The sequence below is a fragment of the Drosophila nasuta genome, chromosome 2R, assembly GCF_023558535.2.
Source record: "Drosophila nasuta strain 15112-1781.00 chromosome 2R, ASM2355853v1, whole genome shotgun sequence".
In the NCBI taxonomy this organism is placed as follows: domain Eukaryota; kingdom Metazoa; phylum Arthropoda; class Insecta; order Diptera; family Drosophilidae; genus Drosophila; species Drosophila nasuta.
This window is the reverse complement of record NC_083456.1, coordinates 6,095,537-6,108,993: the sequence shown is the minus strand read 5'-3', so window position 1 is coordinate 6,108,993 and position 13,457 is coordinate 6,095,537. Positions and strand designations below refer to the sequence as shown.

The 13,457-nt window shown below is 41.1% G+C and overlaps 4 protein-coding genes across 4 annotated transcripts; 1 reads left to right on the top strand and 3 right to left on the bottom strand.

Annotated features, from left to right (window-relative positions):
- Nucleotides 1-60: 60 nt before the first annotated feature.
- LOC132787144 (vacuolar protein sorting-associated protein 45) lies at nt 61-2,249 on the bottom strand. The gene is given in 4 exon segments (XM_060794053.1): nt 61-570; nt 572-1,674; nt 1,724-1,922; nt 1,993-2,249. Coding segments are annotated over 4 exon segments (1,725 nt in total). The 5' UTR covers nt 2,086-2,249; the 3' UTR covers nt 61-240.
- Nucleotides 2,250-2,509: 260 nt separating this feature from the next.
- LOC132787150 (mitochondrial pyruvate carrier 2-like) lies at nt 2,510-4,310 on the bottom strand. The gene is made up of 3 exons (XM_060794063.1): nt 3,984-4,310; nt 3,875-3,915; nt 2,510-3,046 (listed from the first exon to the last, which is right to left on the bottom strand). Exons 1-3 carry the CDS (start codon nt 4,150-4,152, stop codon nt 2,786-2,788), a joined length of 471 nt encoding a protein of 156 aa, XP_060650046.1. The 5' UTR covers nt 4,153-4,310; the 3' UTR covers nt 2,510-2,785.
- A 1,809-nt stretch (nt 4,311-6,119) lies between these two features.
- On the bottom strand, nt 6,120-9,227 carry LOC132784479 (importin subunit alpha-4). Its single transcript, XM_060790118.1, is given in 7 exon segments — nt 6,120-6,942; nt 7,007-7,180; nt 7,246-8,076; nt 8,150-8,488; nt 8,490-8,531; nt 8,597-8,794; nt 9,079-9,227. Coding segments are annotated over 6 exon segments (1,542 nt in total). The 5' UTR covers nt 8,657-8,794; nt 9,079-9,227; the 3' UTR covers nt 6,120-6,846.
- Nucleotides 9,228-9,301: 74 nt separating this feature from the next.
- On the top strand, nt 9,302-12,302 carry LOC132784478 (protein Son). The gene is given in 5 exon segments (XM_060790117.1): nt 9,302-9,837; nt 9,840-10,176; nt 10,178-10,568; nt 10,570-11,460; nt 11,515-12,302. Coding segments are annotated over 5 exon segments (2,661 nt in total). The 5' UTR covers nt 9,302-9,455; the 3' UTR covers nt 12,175-12,302.
- The last annotated feature ends 1,155 nt before the right edge of the window (nt 12,303-13,457 follow it).

Sequence of the window (13,457 nt, the reverse complement as noted above, 5' to 3'; positions counted from 1 at the left end):
CGACATCAAGAGAATCCTCCATTTTTTAGTTATATGATGCATGTATTTTTGTAAAAGATGATACACATAGTATAGTAGATATAACAATAGTTTGCAAAGGATAATAATAATAAGGATAATACATTACATGGATTAGACTACACATAAATATGTACGTACATAAATAGTTAACAATAGCAGTATTTCTTTTATTTTCTGTTTTATTTTATAGTATTTAGGAATGTGCCTGGCTATGGCTCTTTAAAGGTTATCAGGGGAGCAGTACTTAAGCATGGATTTGGTATGTTTAAATTGGGTGCCACTTGTGGCCGACAGCACTTCGCTGATAAAGCTCTGGGAGTTGTGTATGGTAGTGCCCCCCAATATCACTTTGTAGCCCGCATTGTTTAGCTGATGCACAGTCAACGCTTCCTCATAGGTGGTGCCGCCAATGATAAATACGACGACTTCCTGCGGTGGCCGACGAAATGGCACAAGTTCTGAATTGATGGCCGGATACATGGGATCCAATTCGCGACCTTTGAATACATCTTCAAGAGTTTCCTTAAGCAGTGGCGTATGCTGCGTAAAAAACGTTCTCGACGCCCTTGAGGCCTTTGATCAAAATACGCGTCAATTTGACGGCATCCGTGATGCGTACCATGTTGAAGAGGTCACCTTGTCGCACATGCGTGCCCGCGTACTCAATAAGAGCTGGCACAATTTGTGTATTTCCGCCCCGGCTCTTAATGATCTGCAGCAGCGCAGAGGTGTCACAGTTGGCATGTCGCTCATAGCGTAGAGCATACAAGGCCACCAATTTGATAGCGTCATCGATGCTCACACGCTCGTCCGCAATGAGTTTCTTGATTCGCTGCAGTTGCGCCGTGTGATCTGCCTTGCAGGCAATCTCCTGCTCCAGCTCGGACACCTCGAACAGATTGCGTTTGTTCGAAATGCTGGACAATTCGCCCATAACACACAAATGTTTCTGGACGGTGCCAGACATTTTTTTAAACTGTGGATATGATTCAATAAAGTTCTTCATGTCGGCAATGCTCTCGACTTTCTTATGATCATTCGCCTTGCGCTGAAATTCCTCCATCAGCTGCTTAATGGTTGAACCAATTTCACCGTAATTCGCATACATGTTGTTGCCATAGAACTCGTCCTGATCACCCGACAGCACCAGCTCCTTGAATTCCTTGGGCACGCTGGGGCGATCGGATAAGTCGACGCGATTGTTACGTATCTGCAGCAGCTCATGCACCATGGCCTGGTACGACCATTGATGCAACAATGGAGTGACTGGGTCATCTCGCCTATCGAGCAACAGCAGCAAAGGCGGTGCAGCTCCGTCCACGTTGCCACGAAAGTCGAACAGCGATGACTCCTTTGTGGTTTGATCGTAAATCATCTTGGCTAGCAGTTGAGCTACTTGAGAGCCAGCTCGATAGCGTATGACTGGATTGAGTTTCAGCGACAGCAGGACCGCTGTAATTCCCTGCATGCTGTGTGTCAAAGCGTCTGGCAGCCAGTTCAGATTCATCATGCAGTCGGTAATGTTTAGGGAAAACAAATTGGGATTTACACACAAATAGTCCGCATATAATTCCTTCACCTCTCGCACGGATTCTGACTCATCGCATTCGGCCAAGTACTTGATGTCGGTGCGTGGTATAATATTACTAAAATCTGGGCAACAATATTAGACGTTTTAGTTATATATAGTTGTACTACTTACATATGAAATAAGCGCTATATTTGGGATTACGAAGCTCATTTGCAAGCAGTTGAATGTTTTGCTTTGTGGGGCGTATAAAAACAATGCACTTGAGGTACTTTAGCCGCTCGTTGGAACGTCCAGAATCTATACGTTCGAACAGGTAGACTTCACGTTGCAACATATCCGACTGACTAAATGCCATTGAAATTATGCTTGTCTGTAAAATTGCATATTTTCATAAGTACATAGAAAAATTGACCACGCAGCTCCAATTTCATTCTGCTTACCGTCTCCTTGTCAAGCAATATGATTTTCATGCCGGGTCCAGACTCGGTGCACATCTTTTCGATGTACAGTTTAATACCACTTATTAAATTCATAATTAAGGCTACTTTATCAACTAGTTATTAGGTTTTACAATTAATTTTCAATTTACTGCAAATATTTTTTATTACTGCAAAACAGCTGTTGCCGATTTTTGTCACCCTCCCTACAACAACCTGACCGCATCGATAACGATATATAAATACCGATAACACAACAAAATAAATAACATTAAATACCTCACCAAATAGATGTATACTGTTTGGTGATAGCCTGACTACATCCATCTTGTTTTTTATTTATGTTTCTGTATATTTTTGTTTGTATTGAACTACCACGACCTGTATCACCCTGTTATTATGCAAGTGTAATCGTTTTCTATCGAAAATTGTCAATATTGAAAGCAAGCGCGAAACATAGAAATTTAAATCCAAAAAACGATGTCTTTGTTTGGTCATTTATTTCTACAGTCTTAAGAAATGTATTTGTTTGTTTGTTTATTTGTTGACAAAAATCATCTAAAGTCCAATAATGCTACGTGTAAATAAAATATATACTCGAAGCCTCCAACAATTACAACTTAAGGAATATGAATCACGTTATTCTTAAGGCAACAAATAACCACCAAAAAACTGTGATTTCTTGTCTTAAATTAAACACAACTCAATCAATATAAAACGCAATGTGGATGATATGCGTTGCGTTATGTGCGTGTCCAAAATTGAATTATCATCAGTATGCAATATGCATAGAATTTTATGCAGTCACAGCTGGCTTTTTCTCCTCTTCTTTCTGCAACTTCTCCTTCTCCAATTGGTAGTTATAGGCGCGGCCAAGTTGCACCAATTGTGTCAGGCCCACAAACAGATTGACGGCAAACAAACTGTAATTCTTGGGTATAATAACCAGCGAGTAACGGGACCAGATAATTCCAGTGGCAGCTAATGCACCACAAGCTGATACTGAGATCGTGTCCGCAGGACGTGCTAAATCGCTGAGGCCGGCCACAACCAGACCCTAAAAAAGTAATGAATATAAAAGTTTCCACTATCAGTTGAGATTCAATCGACAGCCAGCATATGTTATCATAATTATATGACGCGTGCAAAATATATTCAACCACTCTCAGACACACGCGCGCTCTAATCAACAAGTAAGAAAGCATCACAGTGCTCGAATTCCAAATACCCTATGTTTAAAGAACATTTTATGTTGTTAACTGAAACTGTTTTTCACAGAATGTGTAATGTAAAGATTTGTTAAAAATAATAGGAATTCTAATATGGCATACAGAATTGTATTTCTTTTGATAACTTCTAAATTTACTATTTCAGTCTTACTAAATTTTCAGAAATTCTTTATATTAACGACATTTATTTGTGTACTGAAACTAAACACTCTAACCTTGTAATTGTGATTTCTAAAGGAGGCTATATCACATCGTCTGCTGTTCCAGATCAAGAATATATGTTCTAAATATTTTATACATTTCCCGTTGGCATAAAATTATAATACTCTTCTGCCCCATATAGCAGCGGATAAGAACACATACATAAACACAAATGCGCAATTATCGCTAAGCTAACTTTCTAGACAGCCGAAAACAGCCCCAACACGTTATTGGACTAACATAAACAAATAATATAATAATAAAAGGCAATACGTATACAACTTAATCGCATACAACACGGCGACATTTTCACACGGATTTCGAGTTATATTATTACCATTTAAATTTCTTTATATCAGCGCAGCTGCAGACTACAGCAGCAAGCAGATAATGAAAATTAGCGAAGGTCATCATCATGCTGTCGAGATTATGTAATGGGCTGTCTGGTAACTTACCCATTTAAAGATTGGCGCCCAGAAGAATATCGTCTTTGGACCTAAAAAAGCATAATACACATTGTTTATTTTATGTTCATTTCAATAAGAATATTTGATTGATGCCCACCTGCAGGATGCAACCAAAGTGGTCGCATTTTAGCGGGCACAAATTTGTCACAAACGCCAATGATGCCATTGTACACCTTTGAGTGGATGCCCTTTCCAGCGGAAGCACCAGCTGATGGTGGTGGCGGTGGTGGAGCAGATGGGGGCGGCTGAACGGCTGTTGACGACATTATGTTTTCGGTTTGTTTGTTGTTGTGCGAAATATGCGGAATTAAAGCGAAAAAAAGAATTCACTCAGCTGCTACTACTGCTGCTGTTGTGACTAGCGTATGGACAGACAGTTTCACCCGTACTGTTCGTACTGTTGGCTCGCAGCGGTGAGTAAACTGATTTCGACGGCGCGAGGCGAATATGAGTGTGAACGAACAACAATAGCATTGAGTTCATTAACGTCGTTGCTGGCGTTGGCGTCAGCGTCGGCGCTCTGAGTAGTGGTGTTTTACATGTGTGTGTGTGTGTATGTGGTTGAATTTGAGGGTTCGCGAGAGCCAAACTCATAGATACACACATGCATGAGTGTTCTCATATAAACACACAGAAAATCAGCTGGCGACGGTATTACATGCGACTTTCGGACTTTCTAACATTCTAGCGAAAAAAAAAAAACTCGTTTTGATGCCAGCATCAACATTTCTAAATAAATAAAATCTCGAGATGAACGCATTTCAGTTCACTTTTCACTCGCTGCATATGGAAGGAAATGCAACGTCCTTGACCTTGGCCGTCGTCGCTGCAACTAGTTTTTGTCTGTGCCAATTTCCGTACCGCAATGTTGACGGAAGCAGATAAATACGCATTTAAACACACTCACATTAGCATTATGCATGTTGTAGATGCATGCTCTAAAAATAAACATTCAACTGCAACTGCAAATGTCTCTCTTTCATTCTCGATCTGTTCTCTCTCTCTCTCTCTCTCTCTGCGTGCATCACGCGACAGTCTGGTCACATATTTGCCCACTGCACTTATTTGTATAAGTGTGAGTCGGTTAATACACGATAATCAGCAATTCCACTTTTCAAAATTAATATTTAATTAAGACTATAAAATACCCTAACACGTGCTCTCTCTCATTAGTTCATACACATACATATTTACATAACACACGTACATATGTGTATGTTTACAATCTTGACAGCCGCCACTTATTCGCTCCGATCTGCACTGCGAAAAATTCGTATTCTACACATTTTTCTTTCGATTAAATAAAATTGATTAGCTCGTATAAGACAGGCTTTGTCTGAAAAATTTGAAATCGAGTTTTTGAGGACTAACTTTTTTGTATTATTATTGCATTTAAATGACTTTTTTAATTTTAATATATTGCAATATATAAAGCGCAGACGAATATTTGCTGAGAGCTTAGCGAATTGCAGTACAGATTCATAACATTGTTATTTTCATTAAATGGTTTTTACTAACTCAAGCACCAGGCAAGAAGAATTTGCCAAACTGCAACTTTTCTGCTCGTTTCGTCACGTTCAGCTGCAGGAATTCATACAGTCAACATGAAATGAATTATTTAAATTATTTTTAAACAATATTTCAATAATAATATACATTTCATGTATTGGCATTAGTTATTCTATGTCGGTTAATATTATTATTATTATTGAGACAACGTATCGATAACAGATTTCATTGTCGGATGATTTTCCGTTCATGATTATCGATAGTTGTCCAACTATTAAGAAGGTCCACCCTAAAATGCTTCATTCACATAGATTACTCTCTATATATACATAAAAATATGTACATTTGTATAAGTGTGCATTATGTATGTATATGTGCAGCAACCTCAATCAAAATAAAAATGTATATACAGTGTGATTCAGGCATATGCAAAGCATAACACTGTTTAAAGAGCACAGTGAAGCAAAATATACATATTTTCAATTTTGAAATGGCTATTGCGCACTAGCAACTACATACATACATACATATGTATGAATGTATATTCATATGTTTGATCATCTGTAACTTGATTATATTTATTATCGCCCCACCTACAGTTCTACTGAACACAAGTGTTTTTCTTCCATCGTTTTTGTTATTGCTTCCAGATTGCCCAGACCCACACCTTGCTTGGGTGATTACCATTGAATTTCTAGTAAATGTAAATAAAAAACACATAGTCTGCCGTGTTTTATCGTTATCATGTTAGAAATGTATATGTAATTTCCATTACAAATCAAAGGCGTACATATTAAAATTATTTTCATTACAAATCAAATAGTTCTACAATTTTTTCATTCCTGTGTGTTTTCTTTGCTGTTGTTTTAGCACATTTTGTTTGCAACTGCAGCATTTTCGTTAACGCCTTTGCAGCCCGTTTCTTTTTGTTTTGTTTTTTTTTTTATTTAAAGAAATATTTACTTAGTTTGAAAGACCTACATATCTGTGTTGAAAAGGTAAATAAATTGATTAAATTGAAAATATAAATAACTATAAAAGAGCTGTTTAAATTCCAACATGCTTTGCTTTTATATCGTTCAACAAAATAATTGGTTTTGATTTACATTTTGCAAATACATAAAGCATTATGTAGATTGAATGAACGATTATAAATTTACTATACACAGAAATTAAAAATGTAATTAACTGCTGCAATGAATTTGTATAGTGTAATGTAGTGTCGTTTGTTTGTTTTGTTATTGTATTGTATATATAACCAAGCTGTCATATAGAGAATGTGCATATTTTCTTTTCTTTTTGGTTTTTTTGCTGTCAGAGAGTTGCTTTTGATGGTTGATGGGCACAGAGTATCGCTCGAAATCTTATTGCTATGCTATTGTTGCAATCATTGTTATACACATTTCAGATGTGTACGCTGCTGCTAGATTGGTTACTCCTCATCCATTACGTTAAAAGTTGAACGAGTTCATTGGTAATTTGTCAGTATTCGGATCAAAATTATATTCTGTGCCATCGGAAGTTGGTGCCAGATTAGATTGTTCGCCCTGTTATATAAACAAAAATTTAAATTTTCAGAAAAATGTGCATAATTCATGTAATAGGCATTACCTCTGTGAAGTATTTTTCAATAATTTCGTATGCCAGTTTGTAGATTTCCACATTCTCGTGGCTCTGTAAACGTTCAATTTTAGCCAGGCCCTCGCATTCCTCAATGATGTTGGCAACCTCCTCCACATGAGATGCGGCCACTTTGAGCATATTATTGAGACCATCGAGCACAACCTGCAAACAAAAAAGAATGCGATTAAATAATGGTTTTATTCATCATGATTTGCTTTCGCACTTACGTTGATCACTTGTGTGTCCTGGCACGAAAGCAAACCGCAGAAAGGCGGAATGACACCCTCCTTGATCAGTGTAAACACTTGTTCTGGTCTACCGCTAATGGTTAAATTGCTGATGGCCCATGCGGCTTCCTTCTGTGTTTGGAATTCGCCCTTGGTCAGATTATCGATTATCTTGGGCAACAGACCGACGTTGATGACAGCCTGCACCTGCGACTCATTGCCGGCGGTGATGTTTGAAAGGAACCAAACGGCCTCCTTGCGTATTTTCTCCTTGGGATGCGACAACAGCGCCGGGAAATAGGACAATGCATCGTAATTGAGTACGACCTGTGTCTGTTCATCTGAGCCGGTTACAATATTGCCAACAGCGCGCAATGCTGCCGTCTGTACCTTCACCTCACTGTTGCCCAGGAGTGGTATCAGCTTGGGAACGACACCGCTATCGATGACCATTTGGATTTGATCGTTGCCACCATCGGTTAAATAGCTGATGGCCCAAACGGTGTCGACCAAAATGTTTGTGTCAGTGTGATGGATCAGCACATTGAGTGCGGGCAGGATTTCATGTATGGTATCTGCTGGTGGTGGCGGATCCTTGTTTCGGCACAGATTGACAATCACCCAGGTGACGTTGCGCAAGAACGATATGGGTATATCGGGTTTAATGAATGACAGCAATGGCTGCACTACACCATGTTTGATGACATAGTCACGCAAAATCGGACCGTCTCCAATAATGTTGCCCAGAGCCCAGACGGCTTGTTCGCAGACATTTGGAGCGGGTGAGTTCAGCAGTTGAAGGAAGAGCGGAACAGCACCAGCGGCAACCACCTGCAAAATACATAGAAAGATTACAAATGGTTAATGATGGTTTTTTTCTAAAAAAAAATGATGTCTTGCTCACCTGATTGGTTTGATCGGAAGTTCCAGAGGCAATGTTGGTCAATGCCCAAGCAGCCTCGAATTGCAGCATTGTGTGATTATGTTGTTTCAGACACTCAACCAATATGGGCAATATGTCGCTGTTGATCAGATCATTGATGGGTGGATTCTTATCAGACGACAGCAGTTTACGTGCCGCTTGCACTGCGGCCAACTGTTGCTCTGGCTTCGAGGGATCCGCGGCAGCCAAGGCAAGTTTCTTCAAATTGATGGAGTTGGGCAACTGGTCATCCTCATCTGTGTTCGAATCCATGTTGGGTACATTGCGTCTCTTTAAAATGGTTTCATCGCGTTTGTTTTTTGCGAAGTTCAACAGTGACTTCGTTGCGACGACGACGCATCTCCTACAAATATTATTCGTTTATATAATTTACGAATAGTAAGAAAATAATGAAATGGCAATACTTACATCTTGATCCTTGCCTTTGTTTTTAAAGTTTTGCAAACGGTTTGCGTCCAGCGAAGTCATTTTCACTGTTTTTGTTGTGTCTGTGTGTGTATTTATCTCAAGCAATAACCTCCAAACAAAAGTGAAATATTTGCGCCTACTTGAATATTTCTTTTAATTAAGAGAATCGCGTTATTTTTTCGTTATCCACTTTATACGCTACACGTTTTTATATGCGCACACACAACACAAAAGACAGGCAGGCAATAATAATCGTAGTTTCATTCGTGTTCGTTCAGTTCAGACATCGAAGTCGAAGAGAACCAATACAATTACATGGGCAGCACGATGACAATGACAGCCAGCAGTAGTAGCAGGCAACAGCAGAGAAGAGGGCAGAACCACCAGGCGAAAAAAATAAATGGCGATTAATAATGTGCAAATTACAAATGTATAAACTTTGTATAGCTCTTCCAATAAGTTGCAAACGTTTTTTCACTTACATTTCCAGCCAATTGCACACGGATTGATAACCTGACGAACACCTTACAGGCCAATCAAATAAAGATTGAACCTTTTTCTTTCTTTTTGTTATAAAAATTGCAATTCGTGACAGCGACGTGACTAAAGTTGGCTGCGCTTCTCAATAACCTAGGGATGCCAACTCAATTACATACGTACTGCCCAAATTTATCAATGTTGTGCCATCACTATTAGGTATGAGCCATATTTATAATACTTTGCTATCGATTGGTTTAGGCGTGCAAAAATTTATTATTTGTATACATATAGAAATTCATAATATAAATTAATTGCAAACAATTCGGATGCGTGTGCAATTCAACATTTGCTGCCATCGAGCCACTGTGCAGCTGTGGAAATGACTGAAAAGACCGAGTCCACCATTCCGCCAGAAACGGCGGCTGCCGTTGTTGCAACAAAAGGAGGCAACACTGTTACGGTGAAACGTGAGAAGATTGACATTGAGATCGAGGCAAAGCTGCGTGCATTAAATTCCAAAATTAAATCGGAGAGTACAACTCCAACGCCAACGGTAGATGCCACCGATAGCGATGCTAGCAACAACAGCAACGATTCGTCCCAGGACGATAAAAAGCAAGTGGCACCTGTAAAAACGTCCAATGAAATTCTCGCCGAGCTCTTTGGTGTTTTTAATGCGGCGCCACCTCAAGTGCTACTGGACGACAAGAACCTGCTAAAGAAACACAAAAAAGTAAAAAAGGAAAAAAAGAAAAATCGCGTGGCAAGTCCATTAAATCAGATGGAGAATGTTCCGACGACGATGGCACATCCGCTGAAAGTAGGCATAATAAGCATAAGAGCAAACGGAGAAAGCACAAGCATAAGCACAAAGACAGCAAGGACAAACACAAGGACAAGGATCGAGAAAAGTCCAAGGAACGTCTCGCAGTACCAACAACAATAGTCAAGGCTGAGAATAAGGAGAAGCCGGAGTCGCGAAAGCGGCATGCTCTATCGGATGCGGACATATCAGCAGTGCCGGCCAAGAAGGAAGCATTGCATCACGAGCAAGGCACGGCGGAACGGGAGAGGGAACGCGATAGGGAGCGGGAGAGAGAGAGAGAAAAGAGAACGGGATCGAGAGCGGGAACGGGAGCGAGATCGGGAGAGGGAGCGAGAACGGGAGAGGGATCGAGAGCGGGAAAGGGACCGCGAAAGAGGACACAATAGCTTTTACAATGGCTACCAAGACGGCAGTCGGACACATGCTAAGGATGGCAATGGAAGAACCACAAAAATCAAAACCGAACGGCGCCAGTCTGACGAACTCTCACTGTCCGACGAGGAAACTTATCTGCGAGAGAAGGCGAACGGACGTCGACGCTTCTACGGCGAAGTGAAACAGGAATCCGGAGGCGACAGCAAGCGCAACACTACCTCCAACTCCAGATACCAGAATAACTCACGGCATCGCACGCGGTCTCGTTCGCGATCTCGTTCGAGATCCCGGGGACCTGGGCATCGATAAGAAGCGTTTATTGGAGATTGCACGCCGCAATGCCATCAGCATGTTTAAGTGCGGTAACATGGCGGGCGTGGCTGAAATGACGCCGGAGGTAAAGGACAAGGTGCTGCTGAAAATGCGCTATGGCGGACGAACGGTGCAAGATTTAACAGACTTTTGCAAGAAGATCTCCAATGGAGAAATGCTGTCCGATCTTAGCTCTGACGAGGACTCGGATGTGGACAAGAATGGTAATGCGAAGGCCTTCCACCACCCGTTTCAACTAAAGGAGCGCGAACCCATTGTGATGCACATACGCAACTCGACGCCTATTGTGCCAATGCGGCGCGAGGATCAGACCAAGGCCATAACTATGCAGTTTCCCGTGTCATCGGGTCAAGTGCATCGCATGAACGAAACCTGGGTGCCGGTGGAGAAGGAACCAGTGCAACCATTGCCGGCACTCCCTCCCGCCAAGCAGGCTACCAGTATGTTTAAAGAGGTGCAGCGCAATGTATTTGCCAAATCGATACCACAGCAGGAGCAACAGGAGCCCGCCTTTAAGCCCGCCAATATGCCTGCGGATGTGAATGACACGAATGGTTCGCCCGGCAACATACCACTGCAACTACCAGCGTCGTTACCCGTGCCTACTCCTGCCCTAGTGCCTGCTGCTGCACCAGCCGTTCCAGCGACAAGCGCGCCGCCAATCCTTTCAGTGCCGCCGCCTCCAAAGCCGCCGGCAATGCAGAAATTTGTGCCTGAAGTGCCAATACCATCGGCAGCATTGCCTCCGCCGCCGCAGCCGAGTCCTTCTATCTTCCCGCAGAGCATGGCGCCCAGCATGGATGTATCCAGCATAATCACGCAGCGCTTAAGTGCCATAAGACGACTTCAGGTAATTCTTATCGAGCAATTAATAGTTAAAATGCTAACAAAATTTACATTGCAGGATAATCCAACGGACTCGGAAGCGCTCAAAATGATGTTCAACGCGCAGCGGGACATGACATCGTGGGCATCGTCGAAGCATCTGCCAGGTCAGTTCACGGGTAGCACTGGCGCCCAGGTGATGAAAGTCCATGAGCTGAACAGTGGACCACAGCTGTGGGTGCGTCGGGATCAGCTGACGTCAGCGAAGCCCGTGACAGGCGGTATGGGTATGACGCTGTTGCAGAAGATGGGCTGGAAGCCGGGCGAAGGCTTGGGACGCACAAAGACTGGCTCGCTGCAGCCACTGCAACTGACCGTTAAGCTGGACAAACGAGGTTTGGTGTCGCGCGAAGATATCAAGCAGCAGCCACCACGCCAAGCGGGTGCACGGGGAACAAAGAACACAAGTGCCGTCAATATTGCGCAGGCCGCACTTACGGCTCAGGACAAGCATCCGGTGTGTGTGCTCAACGAACTGACATCGAAGAACAAATGGCCGGCGCCACAGTATATGCTGAAAGAGGACTCGGGTCCTTCACACAGTCGCCTCTTTCTCTTCTCGGTGGAGGTCAATGGTCAGACGTATACCCCAACGCAGAATTGTAACAACAAAAAGGAGGCCAAGCTCAATGCGGCCAAGTTGTGTTTAAGAGCTTTGGGCATTTTACCACCCAGTTAATGTGGAAGAGACGTTGCCAATGTGCGAATGGGTCTGTCATTTTTTACCATAGTTTAATTTATTAAGTGTAGCTAGAAATAATTGTATATGTTTCTGTACATAATTAATAATAAATCAATACTAGTAAACTTTGATGCATTTCGAATGTTGGCGCTCAAAAAAAGCTCAATCTAGCTTTCTGCATTTCCAAACGGAGCACAGTGACCCAGCAACCCAGCTGGATGTTTTATACTTCACTGCTTTCTGAATATTTTGATTCAAACAGTTGTGCCGATTTGGCTATTTTCCCGCCGGGCGTGATTATTTTAAAATGGGAAGGCAAGTATTTTAGCTATTTTAAAAGTAAAAGATGATTTATTCTTGTTATTATTATTAATGTTCATATTCCAGATAGACATTCAAAGTAAAAGTAAATACATGCCAAAAGTTTTTTTGTTTTTATAATCTTAATCTGTTTTAAATTTTTGATATATTTAAATAATTACAAAAATAAGGGAATTACAAATGATATGCTATATACATGTACAGTAATGTAATGAATGTAATTGAAGCTAGATTCGCGATTTTGGTACCTAGTACATCCAATAATAACTATAGCCTTTATGATTCTTGAAAATTTGGTTGCGATCAGATATAATTTGTGGAATTTATTTAAGAAATACTTTTGTATGGGGAAAAACACCAACTTACTCCGGGCCTTAGTAGCTTTGGCTGACAAACCTGTATATTTTGTACTCTATGGTCTATTTTCAATGTAGTACTGTTTTATATTCTAATTATAGCATTTGGTATAATTTAATATTTGTGTGGTATATTAATTTGGTACATTTAAAGAATATCTTTTATATCTTTTATCTGAAATGAGTAGCGGGTCATCTGTAGGTTTCTTACTTTTTTTTTTTGTTTTTACGAATGTAGTAATTTAGCACTAGAATCGAATAACTACAAATGCTACAAGTCCCTATGTTAATTTATATATTTAATTTTGTTTAACTATTTTTGACTCGTTGAAACCTATAATTCATAACTATTTCAATGTTTAGCTACATTTAGAGTTAGCGCATCTCCATTCACAGGCTGAAAGGTAAAAGCTCTGCTAAGATTCGCATGCTTTAACAATTTAAAGCTCTGTATTGGCAGCCGCCACTTTTGCGCAAGTACAAAAACAAAGCGAAAAACAGCTGAGAAGGGAAGCTAAAGCCAAAGCTGGGGAGGGCTGCTTACACCGACACATGCGCCCGTTGCAGACGTGAGTCTGCGTTCGAGTGTGTGTGAGTGGGAAT

Excerpts from the sequence above, each read along its gene's own strand:
- LOC132787150 (XM_060794063.1), bottom strand. The coding sequence starts at position 4,152 with ATGTCGTCAACAGCCGTTCAGCCGCCCCCATCTGCTCCACCACCGCCA. Across the intron at positions 3,916-3,983 it reads ACTTTGGTTGCATCCTGCAG|GTCCAAAGACGATATTCTTC; the intron begins GTGGGCATCAAT and ends ATGCTTTTTTAG. Across the intron at positions 3,047-3,874 it reads GGGCGCCAATCTTTAAATGG|GGTCTGGTTGTGGCCGGCCT; the intron begins GTAAGTTACCAG and ends TTACTTTTTTAG.